This window comes from Schistocerca piceifrons, chromosome 10 (assembly GCF_021461385.2).
Source record: "Schistocerca piceifrons isolate TAMUIC-IGC-003096 chromosome 10, iqSchPice1.1, whole genome shotgun sequence".
Taxonomy (NCBI): Eukaryota; Metazoa; Arthropoda; class Insecta; order Orthoptera; family Acrididae; genus Schistocerca; species Schistocerca piceifrons.
In genome coordinates, this window is record NC_060147.1 from 5356936 (window position 1) to 5379807 (window position 22872).

The window sequence follows — 22872 nt, forward strand, 5'->3', positions numbered from 1 at the left end:
ACTTCATTGTTTTAATACAGATTTCAGAAAAACAGCGTAACTTTATATCAGAAACTTGCCTATATACATTTGTTTATAGGCCTAATTCTCGTAACGTTTTTGGAGAATCAAAGTTAAAGTATCTCGTTTAATTGTCCTTTTTTTTCATTCCATCGAGTGAAATATATAATAAATAGCGTATACCTTCATTGTTTTAATACAGATCTCAGGAAAACAGCGGAATTTTAAATCAGAAACTTGCTTATATACATTTGTGAATAGGCTTAATTCTTGTAACGTCTTTTTTGATTTTCGGTAATTTAATTGATTTATTCTAGCTAAAGTATGATTTTTGCCATGAGTGAGAAGTGCCTGACTTGCCGTAGAATTGTTAGTTCTGGGGTTTGGTGTGATGGATGTAGTAGTTTTTTTCACTGGGGGGACTGCAGTGGCGTGGGTGTTGGGAAAGTGGATCAGGCTCATCAGTGGTTACGTAGGATTTGCAGCAGAGATAGGAATATAGTGGAACAGGAGGGGAAAATTGCTGCCCTTCGGGCTGAGCTAGATCAGGCTAGGGAAGATCTGGACAGGTTAAGGAGGGAGAAGGGCAAAGAGAGGTGGGAAGTGGCAACAGGTAGCCGAAGGAACAGGCCTAGAACTAAGTCTGACAGTTTTGTGGTGAATGTCAAAAATAAGTTTGACCTGTTGCTTCAGTTAGAAACTGATGAGCCTCAAGCAGAGATAGGTGTAGACAGGACACAACAAACTTTCAATAGGAAATTGAAAAAGAATGTAGGAAAGTCATCGAAAAGGAAGAAAGTTTTGTTGTTAGGCAGTTCTCATGCCAGAGGTGTAGGCCAACTTCTGCAGGAGGAATTAGGACCAGAATACCAGATCACAAATTTTTTCAAACCAAGTGCTAGTCTGGATCAGGTGACAGAGGATTTAGGTTCACTCTGTAAAGGATTTACCAGGGAAGACACCGTGGTTATTGTGGGAGGGCCAGGGAACAGCATCGACAGAGATCCTGGGTACAGTATGGAGTGTGACCTGGTAAAGATTGCGTCGGCATCGAGACACACCAATGTTGAATTTGTATCTGTCCTGAGACGCCATGACCGGCCTCATTTGAACTCTTCTGTTGGGAGAGTTAATTTGGAGTTGGAACGGCTGCTTGGGTCGGGTGCGGGGGCTCATATTGGTGTGGTTCCTGTTGATTATCTCAGTAGGTGGGACTATACCAGGCACGGCCTACATCTCAACAGGAAAGGGAAGGGGAAACTGGCTGGGGTAATAGCAGGAAATTTAAGGGGAGGAGGCACTGCCATGAATGGTAAAATACCAGTGGTTACAGGTGTTGGAGCAGCACCTTTTTTAGGATAGGTAAGACAGAAAGATGTCAAGTTCTACGAGAGGTCAGGATTGAAACAAATCTTCAGTTTAGGAAAGAAATTAAACAGCACAATTCTAGCACATTTGATCACCAATCACAGCTATCAATTATAAATTTTCACCAATCACCAGAAATTTTATCTCCACCAAGTTGTATCTCAGTCCTAGGTAATTGCATTGATGAATTAAAGTCACCCAACCCAGTTGACATAATCTGCCTCTCTGAACACCATGTGACCACTGGTATAGGAACTAGGCCTAAGCACAATGAGAAACTCAGACAGGAGAGTACTGCAAATGTTAGAATAAGGAAAGGTTCTCATAAAAGTATAATTAAAAATAATGTAAGTATATTTCATCAAAATATTGGGAGTTTAAAGAATAAAGTAGATGAGCTTCTGGTTTGTTTAGAAGATTTAGAAGCTGAGAATGAAATAGATATACTATGCCTGTCTGAGCATCACATTGTTACTGATATGGATAAGGTAAATGTAAGTGGATATAAGCTCTCTGCACATGTAATGAGAGAAAATATGGAGAAAGGAGGAGTTGCCATATATGTCAAAAGTTATCATTGTGCAAAAAGTATAGAAACAAAAAAGTTTTGTGTAGAGAAACATATAGAAGCATGTGCCTTTGGGCTTAAATTAAATAAAGGCACATTTATAATTGTAACTGTATATAGGTCCCCATCAGGAAATTTTCATCTATTTCTGAAAAATTTGGACTCCTTGTTGTGCTATCTGTCAGACAGGGGGAAGCAAATTATTATTTGTGGGGACTTCAATGTAGATTCTCTGAAAGGGGGTAATAGGAAAAATGACCTTGAAGTATTACTCGGTTCTTTCAATTTGACACCCGTTATTGATTTTCCTACTCGGGTGGTAAAGGATAGCAGCTCACTGATAGATAACTTCTTTACAGACCAAGATAAGTTTAACCAGATAAATGCTCAGCCTGTTGAGAATGGTCTTTCTGATCATGGTGCTCAGCTAGTTACAATATATGACATAGCTCCATTCAGCAATAATAAACAGTCCTCCAAAGTAGTACGTTCAGTCAACGATTTAGCAATTGCAAATTTCAGGGAAAGCCTACAGCAGTTAGACTGGGATGAGGTGTACCGTGAACCTGATGCCAATTTAAAATATAATTTATTTCATGACATTTTTGTAAATGCATTTGAAAACTGCTTCCCCAAGAAAATAGTTAAATATACTCGTAAGAAACCTTGTAACAAACCATGGCTTACTAAGGGTATAAAAATATCTTGTAACCGGAAAAGGGAAATGTATCTGACAGCAAGAAAGAATTGTGACCCAGAAACTATCAAAAATTATAAAAACTACTGTGTTATATTAAGAAAAGTTATTAAAAAATCCAGGAGTATGTGTATCATGTCTGAAATCAGCAACTCTGATAATAAAATTAAAACAATTTGGAATATTATTAAAAGAGAAACAGGTCAACCAAGAGCAGTGGAAGACAGTATTACCATCAAATTGAATGAAAACTTTACGAACAAAAAGTCAGAAGTTGAAAATATTTTTAATAATCATTTTCTAAATGTTGTGGATATAGTAGGATCCAGGTGTTCATTAGAAGATGCTAGGCTGTTAATGGAAGAGGCCATACCTATGCAATTTGATACAATTGAAATCTCACCCACTTCTCCCTCTGAAATTAGGAAAATAATAAACTTGCTTAAAAGCAAAAACTCACATGGAATTGATGGCATTTCCAGCAAAATACTAAAAGCTTGTTCTCAACAGATAAGTAAGATTCTCAGCCACCTATGTAATAGCTCTCTGGAACAGGGCATTTTCCCTGATAGACTGAAATATGCTATTGTTATACCTTTGCATAAAAAGGGGGATAGGTCTGATGTCAACAATTATCGTCCAATCTCCCTTCTAACAGCTTTATCCAAAATTTTTGAGAAAGTAATGTATTCAAGAGTAGCTTCACATATCTGTAAAAATGAAGTACTAACAAAATGTCAGTTTGGTTTCCAGAAAGGTTTTTCAACAGAAAATGCCATATATGCTTTCACCAGTCAAATTTTGAATGATCTGAATAACCGAACACCACCCATTGGGATTTTTTGTGATCTCTCAAAGGCTTTTGATTGTCTAAATCATGAAATTCTGCTAGACAAGCTCAAGTATTGTGGCGTGAGTGGGACAGTGCACAAATGGTTTAATTCGCACCTAACTGGAAGAGTGCAGAAAGTTGAAATAAGTAGTTCTCGTAACATGCAAAGATCAGCACATTCCTCAAACTGGGGAACTATCAAGAATGGGGTTCCACAAGGGTCAGTCTTAGGTCCTTTGTTGTTCTTATTATATATTAATGACTTGCCATTCTATATTCATGAAGAGGCAAAGTTAGTTCTCTTTGCTGATGATACAAGTATAGTAATCACACCTGACAAACAAGAATTAACTGATGAAATTGTCAATACTGTCTTTCAGAAAATTACTAAGTGGTTCCTTGTAAACGGACTCTCACTGAATTTTGATAAGACACAGTACATACAGTTCCGTACAGGGAATGGTGTGATGCCATTAATAAATATAGACCTTAATCAGAAGCATATAGCTAAGGTAGAATATTCCAAATTTTTAGGTGTGTCCATTGATGAGAGATTAAATTGGAAGAAACACATTGATGATCTGCTGAAACGTTTGAGTTCAGCTACTTATACAATAAGGGTTATTGCAAATTTTGGTGATAAAGATCTTAGTAAATTAGCTTACTACGCCTATTTTCACTCATTGCTTTCATATGGCATCATATTTTGGGGGAATTTATCACTGAGGAATAAAGTATTTATTGCACAAAAGGGTGTAATCAGAATAATAGCTGGAGTCCACCCAAGATCATCCTGCAGACATTTATTTAAGGATCTAGGGATATTCACAGTAGCTTCTCAGTATATATACTCTCTTATGAAATTTGTTATTAACAACCAAACCCAATTCAAAAGTAATAGTAGTGTGCATAACTACAATACTAGGAGAAAGGATGATCTTCACTATTCAAGATTAAATCTAACTTTGGCACAGAAAGGGGTGAATTATACTGGCACTAAAGTCTTTGGTCACTTACCAAATAGTATCAAAAGTCTGACAGATAACCAACAAGTATTTAAGAAGAAATTAAAAGAATTTCTGAATGACAACTCCTTCTACTCCATAGACGAATTTTTAGATATAAATTAAGAAAAAAAATTTTAAAAAATTTAAAAAATAAAAATAAAAAATAAAGAAAAACAAAAAACACAAAAAATAAAGTTGTTATATTAACTTAAGTATGTTGTTAAATTAACCTAATTATGTCATGTATTGGAAAATTCGACTCGTTCCACATCATTACGAAATATCGTATTCATGATCCATGGAACTAGTATTAATCTAATCTAATCTAATCTAATCTGTATCAACCTCTACGTACTGTGTCCGGCTCAGCTATGGCGTCCTACTCGCTGTGTCGTCTTCTGGCACGCAGTAGACGTGTTTAAGAAACTCTCCACCAGAGTGCAACCCTTAGCCTGAGCACAGTTGGGGTGTCTCATATTAGGGAACTATCGCATAATAGGCACCTTTCCTCTACTGAGATTCTCCCTTAGGAAACGTCTCTAACATCTCCCGGCACCAAGTCACACGTCGTGTCACCTGCTCTTCCACCAGTCTATGCGGTACCCAGAGACAACAACGTTTCTTTACTTGGAAACGCAGACCCGGATCTAGGGGGTGGGGGGTAAACCGGGGTACCTTCCCCGGGCGGCAGTTTCAGGGGGCGCCAAATTCTAGTTCTCGAAGAAAAAAACCCTTGTTTCAGAAAGCGCCTAGCATCCAGCGCACGTTGGGCTATCGATAATTCATATGATTTTGAAATGCATTGCTGTTGGTTTCTGAACGCATTCTAAGTCGATTTCTGAACGAATCAAGAGTTTGTTTATGAATGCGGCCGTAGTGTACGCGATGTCCCTAGTAGGAGAATCCCCGTCGCATCTAGATCCAAACGACCCCCCCCCCCCCCCCCGGTAGCAGTAGCAGCCGCTTCTCGGAATAGCGCGGGAAACGCGTCGTGCGAACACGTCATAACGCCTAACCGGAGAATAGAGGCGGGATAAGTAAACAGCTGATTCTTGTAGGGTTTCGTGAAGTTAACGGGAGACTACGTTTTGACAATGGCAGGAATAGTTAAAGTGTTCAAATGTGAATGAGTTCCTAAGGGATCAAAATTGGTCGCTTGCAGGAATAGTTAACAAAATTTGTGATGACAGGACTGTGTTACAATGAGGAAGGAGAACAAACGGGGACATCGTGCAAATCGTGAGGAAGAATATGACGATTCCGAATTTATATAAAAATTTAGTACTAATACTACTTTTCGACGTCATGCTTGAGAAATTAGAGCTTATGAATGAAATATCGAAGTAATCAAAGTATCTCCTAAGATAAGACTTCTTGTTTATAGTTGGAAATATACGCGTCTGATATTGCTACTTCGTGAATTTTATTCTATCGTGTTATTTATGCAAACGAGGTAGATCAAAGTGATAATTTGTGCCAAAACAACCTCTCTTATTTGGCGTATTTTACAATTTTTTTTTTAAATTCCAGTCTTTCATCACAATATAAATTCCTTCCTTTATATTTATTTTTCGATCACAGAATAGAATAAAAAAACATTTGACACTATTAGATCACTCTTTATATTCGCGAGTATGTTGAGCTGGTGAAAGTATTTTACAATTGCTGCAATATTAGGAAGGCGTATTTCGTTTTACGTACAAGACAGGGACAGAATAGACGTAATCAAATAGAGAAACCACACCGATTTTGGGTATAATTCGTATTAAGAGCATTTTCAATATTAGACACGGACATTTTGATTTTGCATTTGTTTGATGAGGTAATAGATTCTTTCTCAGAAAGGAAAGCACGTAGTGTAAGTCTGTAGCACGATTAGAGAGGAAAAAAATGCTGGGACCCAATGATTGAAGAAATGTGCACTGTATTCCTTGCCTCTTGCGTTTGCTACGTTTAACGTCATGTGACACGAAAGAGAAAGTTATTAGCTAATAGGCAATAAACAGTGTCGATTTTTTGGAGAGTTCTTCTTCTCCCAGTCGCACCCAATGTTATTGTGATCTTCTTTTAAGGGTGGGTAGAATGTCAAACCGCCAACTGGGGGCAGAAAAGGCACCACAGGACATTTTAATTTCCACTGTCCCGAACATAGAGTCGATGACTTCCATATACACGCTCGAATTGCACAGAGCGAAGTACAGTGACGTGCGATAGAACAATGATGCGTGAGGAGGCACGGAACTGCACTTTGGGACACTTACGATCAAATTACATGTCTTACATTTCCTCGAATATACAGAGTGTTACAAAAAACTACAGCCGAACTTTCAGGAAACATTCCTCACACAAAAAGAAAGAAAATATGTTATGTGGACATGTGTCCGGAAACGCTTACTTTGCATGTTAGAGCTCATTTTATTACTTCTCTTCAAATCACATTAATCATGATATGGAAACACAGCAAACACTTCAAACACTTTGTTACAGGAAATGTTCAAAATGTCCTCCGTTAGCGAGAAAACATGCATCCACCCTCCGTCGCACGGAAGCCCTTGATGCGCTGATGCAGCCCTGCAGAATGGCGTATTGTATCACATCCGTCCACAATACGAGCACGAAGAGTCTCTACATTTGGTACCGGGGTTGCATAGACAAGAGCTTTCAAACGCCTCCGTAAATGAAAGTCAAGAGGGTTGAGGTCAGGAGAGCGTGGAGGCCACGGAATTGGTCCGCCTCTACCAATCCATCGGCCACCGAATCTGTTGTTGAGAAGCGTACGGATCGACTGAAATGTGCAGGAGCTCCATCGTGCACGAACCACATGTTGTGTCGTAGTTGAAAAGGCACATGTTCTAGCAGCACAGGTAGAGTATCCCGTATGAAATCACGCTCCATTGAGCTAGGTGGAAGAACATGGGGCCCAATCAAGACACCACCAACAATGCCTGCCCAAACGTTCAAAGAAAATCTGTGTTGATGACGTGATTGCACAATTGCGTGCGGATTCTCGTCAGCCCACACATGTTGATTGTGAAAATTTACAATTTGATCACGTTGGAATGAAGCCTCATCCGTAAAGAGAACATTTGCACTCAAATGAGGATTGACACATTGTCGGATGAACCATTCGCAGAAGTGTACCCGTGGAGGCCAATCAGCTGCTGACAGTGCCTGCGCACGCTGTACACAGTACAGAAACAACTGGTTCTCCCGTACCACTCTCCATACAGTGACGTGGTCAACGTTACCTTGTACAGCAGCAACTTCTCTGACGCTGACATTAGGGTTATCGTCAACTGCACGAAGAATTGCGTCGTCCATTGCAGGTGTCCTCGTCGTTCTAGGTCTTCCCCAGTCGCGAGTCATAGGCTGGAATGTTCCGTGCTCCCTAAGACGCCGATCAATTGCTTCGAACGTCTTCTTGTCGGGACACCTTCGTTCTGGAAATCTGTCTCGATACAAACGTACCGCGTCACGGCTATTGCCCCGCGCTAATCCGTACATCCAATGGGCATCTGCCAACTCCTCATCTGTAAACATTGCACTGACTGCAAAACCACGTTCGTGATGAACACTAACCTGTTGATGCTACGTACTGATGTGCTCGATGCTAGTACTGTAGAGCAATGAGTCGCATGTCAACACAAGCACCGAAGTCAACATTACCTTCCTTCAATTGGGTCAACTGGCGGTGAATCGAGGAAGTACAGTACATCCTGACGAAACTAAAATGAGCTCTAACACGGAAATTACGCGTTTCCGGACACATGTCCACATAACATCTTTTCTTTATTTGTGTGTGAGGAATGTTTCCTGAAAGTTTGGCCGTACCTTTTTGTAACACCCTGTATATGTTTTGTGTATAAAGCTCATCAGAAAGATTTGCGCTACAAATTGAACATATTTTTTAAAAAAATCGATTATTTTTTAAATTGTTGCTGTTCTATCTCAAACGTTCGAGTGGTGGGGGCGGGGGGGGGGGGACGAGTGAGGGCAGGGGGTCGCCGCTACCAGGTTTTTGCCTCTGTTCGGAAATATCGTGGATCTGGGGCTGTGCAAACGATCATGCAGAATCGAATTAATTGCTGGTGCATTTAGCCCTAAGGTATGACACGCCTGTCTTCGTGTAGCATTTTCCTCACAGCGTCAATGTTTTCCTCCGTAAGCGATGATCGTGGCCTTGCCGTCCTCTAAGCTTACTCCAGAGTGAAATATCCTCTTTGGAATTCTCTGCACCACTGAATATAGTTGTGGGATGTGGACACACATCACCGAGTGCAAGAGTCATTTCTTCGAAGCACTAGTCTACGTTTAAGCCACGCGCGAAGTTGTACCGCAAAACTGCCCGAATCTCACTTCTTGACCACAGTGCCATAGAAAGCACTTCGAACTGCCCCTGCTAGTGAACGACTGCACCCAGACTTGGCACTACACTTGGCCACTGTTTCTAAGTGTATCGATACGTGGAACTGTTTCAGTGTTTCGGAACAGCTGTGCAGATTCGATCTCGAGCCAGACACGGAAACTGTATCGTTGTTTCAAAGAAGGCTGTTTCAGTCTACCTGTGCGTGGAACGGACTAATTGTATCGAAACAGTGATGTTTCATTCCGCTCTGTGTCGGACGAGATTCGGGCTCGGCACAGGTACTGAAACAAAACATATCACTTCATGAAACACTTTCAAGAGTGTCGAAATCTTTTTGACAAGAAATAATATGAAGCTTTAGTTATCAGAAAATAAAGCTTCGTTTCTAGCTAACTGTCCTAATCCGAAATGGCGTAACATCTGCTTTACAAACACTAACCAAACAATAAAACAACGCATACTATTCACATTCAAAATAATAAATACGTGAAAATCATTTAGTTAAATTACACTTTTTTTACAACATATGCTTCTCTGTCCATGTGCAACAATCGTATTAAGGAACGCAAATAAGCCTACAACATTTTGAATAAAGAAAGGCGTAGAGTGACAGTTATTAGACATATACATAAATTTGATGTAGGTATAATTGCAAGGAATCTGTTTGACGTATCACTGATAGTGTAATTGTGAACGGGAAGAGCTGGGAAGCATGGTGAATTTATAATAACGGTCGAAACACCTTGAAGGACAAAATTTTTTTCTGTTATATTTTGTTATTTATTCGAATTATTTGGCGTTATTTGTGAGTGTATAGTCGCTGTGCCTATTATCCACAATGATTCCCTTTGTGTGCATGGAAATTAGCAGGATGGGTATATTACCCATACTAACGGAATGTGGGAATCGCAGTAGCATATCCGTTGTTTCTGCAGTTTGCTCCCACCTGCAGTTCCGTTCGTGGTGGTTCTTCTGTCTTCAGCTATGGCTGTCCCCAGCCAATTGAAAAGTATGAAAGTCACGCGACACGAAAGCAGCGCATTTGCTGCAGGAAATACGAAACTGCCAAGACGCCTTAGTGATAGTTTCATACTTTCTGCGACATGATTAGCGCTCTCGCATCTCATTTGTGTTTATATGGACATACTTATACAGTAGACATTCAAGATGATGAAATGTGTAGGTAGGTTTATTAGATTACAAAAAAAAAAAAAAAAAAAAAAAAGAAAAAAAAACTGTTTCACTGTTTCGAAACAGCGTATCGGAACATTAAAGAATACTGTTTCATTTGTTTCGTAACAGTTACGTGTTTCAGTTTGCCCATCACTACTCGGAACACAGCAACAATCAGCCTCCTGCGACTTATTGTTGCGTCGTACTGTAAAACTTCCTGGTAGCCTTGCTGGTTTAGGTGAGTGATGTCCTGTGGGAATTGCAGAGGAAAGAAACACGTACAGCGTGGGTAAAGTGTTGGCATTAATTTATTTGTCAGGGATCACAACACAGCTGATACACACTCGACGCTCCGCCGCCGCCGCTACTGGTTCGCCGCCTCCGCCGCCGCCGGCTGCTGGCTGACCCGCCCCAGCTGGCGGGCCAGCTCCGCGTAGTGTGACTGCATCCACGCCACGTTCACCGTGATCTTGTCCCGCGCCTGCTTCACCGCCAGCGAAGACTGCCTCAGGTGGTCGGCGTTCTGCGCCGCGAAGTCGTCAAACTGCGGGCACGAGCAGAGCCGGTCAACACTGCAGCTGCGGCGAGGCGCGGAGCAAAAAGTCCCAGTGGGTTGACGGTAGATTAGTGGAAATCCCGCCACTGTGTATTTTGACTCTCCAGCCGAGTGTGTGCTAATTTCAAACGTCCTGGCAGATTAAAACTGTGTGCGTCCTTCGCCCTCTGGGGGCGAGGGCTCCCAGTGTGATTGACTGAAGACTCCTTCCTTCCGGCTCTTCCCAGTTCAGAAGGTAGACGCGCAGGTGCCGAGTCGTGCTCGGGTAGGTCAGTGGCAGAGCGCGTGCCTGGCAAAAGCGGAGGCCTCCGGTACCATCCCTCGTCTGCACACAGTTTTAAACTGCAGGGAAGTAATTAAAATCTTGTGCTTGTTATCTTTTTGGTTTTGGGGCCTCTTTTCTACAGTGGCAGTATTGCAAGTAATAGTGAACTTTGGCTGTCTTTCCCGACTGGCTAATGTAAGTGAAATATATCACATTTAAACGAGACTTTAAAGTAAGTTCAGTGTTCAAACATGCAAATGAGAAAGTACAAGGGGGGACCCAAAAGAAACCGGATTGTTGTCATAAAACATTTATTGATGAACCGTTTATACAAAATTACTGCAGTCACCTTCAAAATACTCTCCATTACATGCAATGCACTTGTCAAGTCTCTTTTCCCACTGTCGGAAGCGTGTTTGAAACTCTTCAAATTTGATATTGTCCAGTGCCCTTTTCGAAGCTGTTTTTACCGCCTCCACATCGTCATAACGCTCCCCTTTTAGCGTTTTTTTCATTCGTGGAAATGGGAAAAAGTCGCACGGGGCTAGGTCCGGCGAATACGGAGCGTGGGGAGCGACAGACCACCTCTGAGACGCCAAATAGTGGGTCACTCGTAAGGCCGTGTGTGCTGGAGCGTTGTCGTGATGCAGAAACCAGTCACCTGATCGCCAAACACTGCATCCAACATCGCAATCCAAGGTTAGGCCGGCGCGGTAAACGCGAAACCAAATATCGGCACTAGTAACGTCACTGCTCACTTTCGTAATGATACTTCATCACTTTCCCGGTATTTATTTATTATTTATGGGGTCTAACCAGGGCGATGGTGACACCCTTCTCGGTTTAAAACACTGTATTCCAATAATGGCCTCCACACACACACACACACACACACACACCATTCCCGCCAACCACTCTGGCGCATCTCAACACTCGCTCTCGCAACACGTCACAATCGATTGTTCTCCCTATCGACCTCTGCTGAGTGCAAAGTTATAGTAAGGGCCTACGGACCCCTTACAAACCCCTGGCCAGAGTGTTAACCAGCACTTTTACTTGGATGTTTTAAGGCGTCTGCGAGAGGATGTGAGACAAAACGCCCAGAGGCCCCAAAGAAGTCTTCTAGGGCGGGGACGTAAGGGGTCCGTAGGTCCTTATAATAAATTTGCACTGAGCACAGGTCGATAGGGAGAACAATCGATTGTGACGTGTTGCGAGAGCGAGTGTCGAGATGCGCCAGAGTTGTTGGCGGGAATGGTGTGTGTGTGTGTGGAGGCCATTATTGAAAAACAGTGTTTTAAACCGAGAAGGGTGTCACCATCGCCCTGGTTAGACCCCATAAATAATAAATAAATACCGGGAAAGTGATGAAGTATCATTACGAAAGTGAGCAGTGACGTTACTAGTGCCGATATTTGGTTTCGCGTCTACTGCGCCGGCCTAACCTTGGATTGCGATGTTGGATGCAGTGATGGATTAGCGTGTGACGATAATGGAAAATGAAGAAAGCCTGTGCTGAGATTAGCCGTAATTAGATATGTATGACGAAGGCAGTGGCTGTCTCCTTTTTTGTGTTTTGAGAAGAATATAATTTCGTAATTAGTAAAACTGTGTTGGTGTTCCTTATTACCATACATTCAGTATTATAGTATTGAACAGGACGAACTGGAAAGTAACAACTTCCGTAGCAGTCAATTCCGATTACCAACCCCATTAGGTTCACGGTCATGTTAATAATAAATATTGGACTGCTATTCGATCAGATCAGGTCGGGATAAAAACGGAGGTGTTATAGGTTACAAATTCCCGATGCACAATTCCACGAACATCAAAAAAGACAATGATCATCGCCGTCACATTTGACCTCACTCGCCTCGCTTTTTTTTTTGTATGGGAGAGTTGGGAGTCCTCCACTGGCTTGACGCTTGCTCGGTTTCTGGGTCATACATCAACTCTCTTCCCCTGTAACGACTTTGTTCAAGAAGTTTGGATCACGTGTAATCTCTGTTTTCAAGTCCTGACACGCATCCATGCGGATGGTTTTTTTGCTCCTGTGTGAGAAGGCGCGGAACAAATTTAGCACCAACACGTCTCGTGTGCAAATCCTCTCTCATAATCCGCTGGCACGAGCTCCAACTGACTCCTGTCTCTGCTGAAATTTGGTCGATCGTTTGGCGACGATCCTCGTTGATCTTTTGGAGGACATTTTCAATGTTCTCCTCATTTCGCGATGTTGAAGGGCGTCCAGAACGAGCTCGGTCTTCAACACACATCTCACTACGTTTAAAGCGCCCAAACCACTCGAAAACCTGTGTGCGGCTCATAGCGCCCTCCTGGAAAGCTTCCTGAAGCATTTGGTGTATCTCCGTTGCAGTTTTTTTAAGCAGGAAACAAAATTTCACACACACTCTTTGTTCTTTTTAAGTTGCCATAACGACTTCGCAGAGGTAACCCGCCAACAGTCAGAGAAACAATTTGGAAAATATTTCGAGTAGATTTCCCCACCATGTTATAGTTCTGGGTGGAGATTTTAATTTGCCGGATATAGACTGGGAGACTCAGACGTTCATAACGGGTGGCAGGGCCAAAGAATCCAGTGAAATTTTTTTAAGTGCTTTATCTGAAAACTACCTTGAGCAGTTAAACAGAGAACCGACTCGTGGCGATAACATATTAGACCTTCTGGTGACAAACAGACCCGAACTATTTGAAAAAGTTAACGCAGAACAGGGAATCAGCGATCATAAAGCGGTTACGGCATCGATGATTTCAGCCGTAAATAGGAATATTGAAAAGGGTAGGAAGATTTTTCTGTTTAGAAAAAGTGACAAAAAGCAGATTACAGAGTACCTGTTGGCTCAACGCAAAAGTTTTGTCTCAAGTACAGATAGTGTTGAGGATCAGTGGATGAAGTTCAAAACAGTCGTACATAATGCGTTAGATGAGTATGTGCCAAGCAAGATCGTAAGAGATGGAAAAGAGCCACCGTGGTACAACAACCGAGTTAGAAAACTGCTGCGGAAGCAAAGGGAACTTCACAGCAAACATAAACATAGCCAAAGCCTTGCATACAAACAAAAATTACGCGAAGCGAAATGTAGTGAGAGGAGGGCTATGCAAGAGGCGTTCAATGAATTCGAAAGTAAAGTTCTATGTACTGAGTTGGCAGAAAATCCTAAGAAATTTTGGTCTTATGTGAAAGCGGTAGGTGGGTCAAAACAAAATGTCCAGACACTCTGTGACCAAAATGGTACTGAAACAGAGGATGACAGACTAAAGGCCGAAATACTAAATGTCTTTTTCCAAAGTTGTTTCACAGAGGAAGATTGCACTGTAGTTCCTTCTCTAGATTGTCGCACAGATGACAAAATGGTAGATATCGAAATACACGACAGAGGGATAGAGAAACAATTAAAATCGCTCAAAAGAGGAAAGGCCTCTGGACCTGATGGGATACCAGTTTAATTTTACACAGAGTACGCGAAGGAACTTGCCCCCCTTCTTGCAGCGGTGTACCGTAGGTCTCTAGAAGAGCGTAGCGTTCCAAAGGATTGGAAAAGGGCACAGGTCATCCCCGTTTTGAAGAAGGGACGTCGAGCAGATGTGCAGAACTATAGACCTATATCTCTAACGTCGATCAGTTGTAGAATTTTGGAACACGTATTGTGTTCGAGTATAATGACTTTAGAAATCTACTCTGTAGGAATCAGCATGGGTTTCGAAAAAGACGGTCATGTGAAACCCAGCTCGCGCTATTCGTCCACGAATCTCAGGGGGCCATAGATACGGGTTCACAGGTAGATGCCGTGTTTCTTGACTTCCGCAAGGCGTTCGATACAGTTCCCCACACTCGTTTAATGAACAAAGTAAGAGCATATGGACTATCAGACCAATTGTGTGATTGGATTGAAGAGTTCCTAGATAACAGAACGCAGCATGTTATTCTCAATGGAGAGAAGTCTTCCGAAGTAAGAGTGATTTCAGGTGTGCCGCAGGGGAGTGTCATAGGACCGTTGCTATTCACAATATACATAAATGACCTTGTGGATGACATCGGAAGTTCACTGAGGCTTTTTGCGGATGATGCTGTGGTGTATCGAGAGGTTGTAACAATGGAAAATTGTACTGAAATGTAGGAGGATCTGGAGCGAATTGACGCATTGTGCAGGGAATGGCAATTGAGTCTCAATGTAGACAAGTGTAATGTGCTGCGAATACACAGAAAGATAGATCCTTTATCATTTAGCTACAAAATAGCAGGTCAGCAACTGGAAGCAGTTAATACCATAAATAATCTGGGAGTACGCATTAGGAGTGATTTAAAATGGAATGATCATATAATGTTGATCGTCGGTAAAGCAGATGCCAGACTGAGATTCATTGGAAGAATCCTAAGGAAATGCAATCCGAAAACAAAGGAAGTAGGCTACAGTACGCTTGTTCGCCCACTGCTTGAATACTGCTCAGCAGTGTGGGATCCGTACCAGATAGGGTCGATAGAAGAGATAGAGAAGATCCAACGGAGAGCAGCGCGCTTCGTTACAGGATCATTTAGTAATCGCGAAAGCGTTACGGAGATGATAGGTAAACTCTGCAGGAGAGACGCTCAGTAGCTCGGTACAGGCTTTTGTCAAAGTTTCGAGAACATACCTTCACCGAAGAGTCAAGCAGTATATTGCTCCCTCCTACGTATATCTCGCGAAGAGACCATGTGGAGAAAATCAGAGAGATTAGAGCCCAGACAGAGGCATACCGACAATCCTTCTTTCCACGAACAATACGAGAATGGAATAGAAGGGAGAACCGATAGAGGTACTCAAGGTACCCTCCGCCACACACGGTCAGGTGGCTTGCGGAGTATGGATGTAGATGTAGATGTACCAGACTTGCACGTTCAGCTCTACACTGAAGCCATCTGCACAGGTGTTTCATGAAGGTCTCTGCTAACACCATCTAGCGTGAGAACCCTGCACTACATCTGCGAGTGGCAGTGCCTCGGAGTCGGGTTTCTTCTGGGTCCCCCCTCGTGTTGCGCACCGCAGTGCACTGAGAGTGAAACGCTTCTGTACAGAACAGGCTCTCTTCCAGCGCCGCCGAGACGGGGAACACCTGTCAGCTTACCAGATGCCACGCGCTGCTCCTACAGGACACCCGCCGAGACGTCGTAGTTCCCGAGTCTTCAGCGGATTCATTGTCCGTCACAGATTTGTCTTTCGGGAACTCATTCGTAGACTACACTTTTATCCCATTCACCTAAACTATCCACTCTTTGCAGCGACATTCGAGTGTTAGATTAGTGCTGTCCATTTTCGCATTCCCTGCATTTCACGAGATCGAATATATCCTGCAATAACTTCTTAATCGTGCATATGTTAGCAAGGAACTTTACAGTCGTGGGTAGCGACGTGCACATACACAGATGGCTGTAGTATCAAATGCCAGTGCATTAATTTCTATTCACGCGATTCATATCAAAATCGTGGCCGACCCGATAATGGCCACAGGTTGGGAATTAACAGATTTGAACGCGGAATGTTAGTTGGAGCTAGATGCATGGGGCATTTCATTTCGTAATTCGTTAGGCAGTTCAATATTCCGAGATCTACAGTGTCGAGAGTGCGCCGAGAATACGAAATTTCAGGCATACCTTATCCCACGCACTCAAACCGCGTGAGTCTCAGGCAGACACCTACATGCACATGCGGGGAAGAAGGTTCCCCAGAACACACTGTCTTTTTCTGTGGGCAATACACGAACAATAGACGAAGAACAACGGGCACAATTAAACGCACTGACAAACAGTATTTCAAAAACAACACATGAAGAGTATATGCGGACACATCACAGACATGCCTATGTGCAGCGTAACAGAAACCTCCAGAGGATGGACAGAGATACCCACAGTGACGACGAAAATAGTGGCAAGGAGGAGGAAGCTGAGATGTGACAGTAAATAAGCAAATTGCTGGCACTCTAGCCAAGAAAACACCAAATGCTGTACCTGGATGGGCACTTACAGTAGTTAATACATAGGATTAGTAATAAATAGGATAAGCAACATTATTTCTCTACTAATAACCATTTGTGTGTGTGTGACTGGCGGTCAACAGCTCAAAGAAACCATTCCGAGGTATTCATCGTCAGTCACACTCGGTGATGGTACTAACAAATCTCTCACCTATCCTATCTTCTTTTTATATTCTTCTTAAATAAAATTTTGTTGTTTTTTATGTTTCAACCTTAAATTATTGTTATTTTGAAAAGTACCATTCTTTGTAAATGTTGTAGATAAAACAAAAGGAAAGAAAACTGTAAAAAGATGAAAAACGAAAATTGTAAGATGTACGATCTGTTTTAAATATCAGGTAACAGGTCTATAATTTGGCAATAAATAAATAAAAAAAAATAAATACCTCCGACCACAGACAACGCAGTGGCCGACGGCCTTCATTAACGACCGAGGGCAGCAGCGTTTGCCTAGAGTTGTCAGTGCTGACAGACAAGCAGCACTGCGTGAACTGAGCACAGAGAGAAAAGTGGGACGTGCGACGGTCGTATCCGTCGGGGCAGTGCAGAGAAATGTGGCGTTAATGGGCTACAGCAGCAGACAACCGAAGCGAGTGCGTTTACTAAGAGCACGACATCACCTGCAACATCTCTCCTGGCCATATCGCTTGGTGCCTAGTCGACCGGAAAACCGTGGCCCGTAGTGACAAGTCCCGATTTCCGTCGATAAGTACTAATGGCAGCGTTTGTATTATTGGGATTTCCGTAGTATGAAAGCTGTGAGTACCCTTGCAAAGGCATTCACCTATCTGTATATTAAATGATCAACTTATGAGATGACACCTATTCTTTGAAAAACATTTGTTTTATATAATTTACGTAACTGTAAAGACGAGCATCTAGCGCGGACGCTAATACATCGATTTCGCAGTCAAAGAAACATTTTAACAGAAGCTGAACTCAACGTTGTTGACAGTAAAAAACTTTTGTAGATCTTCAGACTTTAATGTACTTCTGCTTGTAATGTGAAAACGTAAAGATGGTCGACTTTAAGCTATAAAAGTGAACGGTCTTGCCAGCGTGCAGACAACATTATTAATTAATAAAATTCGAGTAATTTATGTTCGAAACTGTAAATCGGCAAGTTATTGTTATGAAGGTGTTGAACGGTGCAAGAAGTGTCTTTAACGAAGGAGAAAAGTAATGACTGTAATTTGTGACAAAAACGTGAACCAAGGAGCTAACACAGGACAGGCTGAAATCTCATCGCACCATACAGTTAGAAAAGTAATTGTGTAAGTTATACTGTTTATAAATAAGCCCTAATTTGCTAGTGAGAATTGTTTGAATATATTTAGTGTTTACCAGATTCCTTATTCTATTCTTTTCCTTTATTTTTTTTTACTTCCAGGTCATATTATTTTTGTAAGTATGAAACAGCCTTTACTACAGCAGAGAATACTGCGGCATCCTGGTCGCAGACAGAAGGCCGCTCCTTGTCTTCTATACAGCTCACAGCTGCCCCATTTATTAGTGATTTCATTTGCAAATGCAATTTTTTTATTGTTCATTGTTAATGGTCCCTTAGGTAATTATAAAATTCATACTGGTTACGTAAAGAAATCCGGGTTGTTCTTTTGCAAATAACAGAAGTCTTTGCGTAATCAGAAACCAGCCTCCTTCTGACAACGATCAGGAGCCGACCAGAAGGCGGACGTCTTCGACCGCTTTCGTGTCTCCTGTGGCAAAGCTGTGCCAAACTGGGAACACGACATTCCAGTATGAAACAATATATATATATATATATATATATAACTTTATAATGACCAATAAAATAAAAAAATTTAAAATCAAAAGTTGAGATATATATTGATTTTAAATTTTTTTATTTTATTGGTCATTATAAAGTTATATATAAAGTTATATATATATATATATATATATATATATATATATATATATATATATACATCAGATATATATATATATATATCAGATTAAAATTAAAAAAAATTCAAATATATTTAACCTATATACTAGACGTTCGAGTGTGCCGCTGACCACACGAAGCTGTGGACCACCACCGTCAAAGCTGGTTCCATACCGCTGTGGACTGCAATGGACTGCGTGCTCTGGTCCAACTGAACCGATCACTGACTCGAAATAGTTATGTTAGGCTACTTGGCGACCATTTACAACCATTCATGTTCCCAAACAACAATGGAATTTTAATGGATGACAATGCGCTATGTCGGCGGACCAAAATTCTTCACGACTGTTATGGAGAATTCTAGCGAATGATTTGACCACCCAACGATGCCCGACGTGAATCTACCGATCACTTATAGGACACAATCGAGACGTCAGTTTGTACACGTCTTGCCGCTCGGGATGGCCGCGTGGTCTCGGGCGCCTTGTCACGGTTCGCGCGGCTCCCACCGTTGGAGGTTTGAGTCCTCCCTCAGGCGGGGGTGTGTGTGTTGTCCTTGGCATAAGTGAGTTTAAATTAGATTAAGTAGCGTGTGGGCCTAGGGACCGATGAAATGGTTCAAATGGCTCTGAGCACTATGGGACTTAACTTCTGAGGTCATCAGTCCCCTAGAACTTAGAACTACTTAAACCTAACTTACCTAAGGACAGCACACACATCCATGCCCGTGGCAGGATTCGAACCTGCGACCGTATCCGTCGCGCGGTTCCAGACTACAGCGCCTAGAACCGCTCGGCCTCTCCGGCACGGCTTAGGGACCGATGACCGCACAAATTTGCTACTTGCAGCATGCCTCAAGTGTTCCTAGAGCGACCCCTGTCCCTTATCCTTTGCATGAAATCTTGTATTAGACGCGTATGAGTTCGTGGAGAGCGATGCGATTGTCATCCACTCCAACTGATGTGGATAATTCTGACATCTATAGGGCTAAGTCGAACACTCTGGTCCACCGTCACATTAGTACTGACTCAGCTCATTTGAAAACTCTTATTCTCGTCTTATTTTTCTGAAAACAACGTAATTCATAACTTGTTATACACTGAAGAGGCAAAGAAACTGGTACATCTGCCTAATATCGTATAGGGTCCCTGCGAACACGCTGAAGTGCCGCAACATGTGTAACATGGGCTCGACTAATGTCTGAAGTAGTGCTGGAGAGAACTGACGCCAAAAATCCTGCAGGGCTGTCCATAAATCCGTAAGAGCACGAGGGGATGGACATCTCTTCTGAACAGCATGTTGCAAGGCATCCCAGATATGCTCGATAGTGTTCATATCTGGGGAGTTTGGTGTCCAGCGAAGCTTTTAAACTCAGAGGAGTGTTGTTGGAGCCAGTCTGTAGCAATTCTGGACCTGTGGAATGTCGCATCGTCCTCCTGGAATTGTCCAAGTCCGTCGGAATGCACAATAGACATGAACGGATGCACGTTTTCAGACTGGATGCTTATATACGTGTCAGCTGTCACAGTCGTACCTAGACGTATCAGAAGACCCGTATCACTCCAACTGCATACGCCCACACCATTACAGAGTTTCCACCAGCTTGAATAGTCCCCTGCTGACATGCAGGGTTCGTGGATTCATGAGGTTGTCTCCATACCCGTACACGTCCATCCGCTCGATGCAATTCGAAACCAGACTCGTGCGACCAGGCAACATGTTTCCAGTCATCAACAGTCCAATGTCGATTCTGACGGGCCCAGGTGAGGCGTAAAGTTTTGTGTCGTGCAGTCATCGAGGGTACACGAGTGGGCCTCCGGCTCTGAAAGCCCATATCGGTGATGCTTCGTTGAATGGTCCGCACGCTGACACTTGTTGAAGGCTCAGCATTGAAATCTGCAGCAACTGGCGGAAGAGTTGCACTTCCGTCACGTTGAACGATACTCTTCAGTCGTCGTTGGTCTCGTTTTTGCAGGATTCTTCTTCCGGCCATAGCGATGTCGGCGATTTGATGTTTCACCAGATACCTGATATACACGCTACACTCGTGAAATGGTGGTACAGGTAGATCCGCACATCATCGCAACGTCAGAGATGCTGTGTCCCATGGCTCGTGCGCCGACTATCTTGGTAACCTGCCACTGCAGCAGCAGTAACCGATCTGACTGTGCCAGACACTTGTCGTCCTATGTAGGCCTTGCCGGCCGTAGTGCCGTATTCTGCCTGTTTACTCACCTCTGAATTTGATTACGCATCCCTACACCTGTTTCTTCGGCGCTTCAGTGTATATATTCTATCAGTTGCAACAGCTACCGTTACAGCAGAAGAAATTATTTGTTTTACTTTATAATCGGACTTTTATTTTGTCTATTCACGACGTAATATTGTGTGTGTCCATCGACCGAATGTAACTGAATAAGTTCTCCAGAGAACGAAAGACTGAGTGAAATAGTAAAAGTCGCGTGTTATGACGTGACCTGCTCTAGTGCAGAGCGCCAAAGATTGCTATTGCGATCCGATATACTCAAAAGCGGTCAAAGACATTTTTTAAGTCCGACGGCGGTGAAACAAAATATGAGACACAATGTGAAAACAAAATGTGTACTAAATCCTATATCACTTATGTTTATTCTGGCTGTACGTGTAGTCGCGCGTTATTACAGTTCATTGTAATTTATATTTAATAATATGGAATATGAATCGTTCCCATGTGAAACGTCTCAGTATATCAAGAAGTACGACGTATGAGTTAAGTAGACTGTCCCAGTAGGCAACAATGAGCACGTGATAGCCTCGTTACCGCGTTGTTGACAGCTGACAAGCGCGCAGCGTTCAAATTCCCTCCCACGCCCCATCACTGTTTACAAACACAGACGCGATGGTAGACAATCGCCATGGGTATTTGCCTAATTCTGAGGAATTGTAATTATTATCACGAAAGCTGGTTTATGTGACGTTGTCAGCCACGATAATGTGTGGAAAAATGTTTAAAGTAAGTTTCTCTTTAGCTTATTAAAAATTAATTATAAACTGTATGCAGTTATTTGATTTGATATTTAAATAGCAATCACCAGTCAATTTCTCATGTCCTATGTTCATAAATGTTTAATTGTCATTTTAGTACAAATGGTCACAGAAAGCCGGCAGCGGTGGCCGAGCGGTTCTAGGCGCTTCAATCCGGAACCACGCGGCTGCTACGGTCGCAGGTTCGAATCCTTCCTCGGGCATGAATGTGTGAGATGCCCTTAGGTAAGTTAGATTTGGCCGCGCGGAATTAACCGAGAGGTCTCAGGCACTGCAGTCATGAACTGTGCGGCTAGTCCCGGCGGAGGTTCGAGTCCTCCCTCGGGCATGGGTGTGTGTGTGTGTCCTTAGGATAATTTAGGTTAAGTAGTGTGTAAGCTTAGGGACTGATGACTTTAGCAGTTAAGTCCCATAAGATTTCACACACATTTGAACATTTTTTTAAGTTAGGTTTAAGTAGTTCTAAGTCTAGGGGACTGATGACCTCAGATGTTAAGTCCCATAGTGCTTAGAGACATTTGAACCATTTTTTTTTTTTGTCACAGACATCATCGACGGTTCCACAGGACTAAGTAACTTGAAAGAAGTTGTCGTAATCAGCAAACTACCATTCATCAAAAAAATGGTTCAAATGGTTCTGAGCACTATGGTACTTAACTTCTGAGGTCATCAGTCCCCTAGAACTTAGAACTACTTAAACCTAACAAACCTAAGGACATCACACACATCCATGCCCGAGGCAGGATTCGAACCTGCGACCGTAGCGGTCGCGCAGTTCCAGACTGTAGCACCTAGAACCGCTCGAGCACCACGGCCGGCTACCATTCATCACTGAATGGTAATTCGCTGTACTTCATTTCCAAACGTAGCTCCCTTCGGTAATCTTGTTGAAATCCAGGCTCGGTAGCTATCCGGCGAAAATTTGATTACAATTCCCAGAAAAGTGTATCAAAATTATTGATCGATTCTTTCAAGTGTCCGACACGTCATTGCACGGAACAAGGTGCGCTTATGTCGAAAACCGGCGTACTCGCACGAGGCTAAAAAACGACATCTTCTAAAACATCAGCTACCATAGTT

The 22872-nt window shown here is 42.5% G+C and overlaps 1 protein-coding gene across 1 annotated transcript in view; it reads right to left on the minus strand.

The window, feature by feature from the left end:
• Nucleotides 1-10301: 10301 nt before the first annotated feature.
• LOC124718885 (aminopeptidase Ey-like) overlaps nt 10302-22872 on the minus strand; it is a 209084-nt gene continuing 196513 nt past the window's right edge. Inside the window, exon 15 of the mRNA XM_047244525.1 lies at nt 10302-10555. Within this exon, the coding sequence (XP_047100481.1) occupies nt 10376-10555 (180 nt within the window). The 3' untranslated portion in view covers nt 10302-10375. The remainder of the gene's footprint in view (nt 10556-22872) is intronic.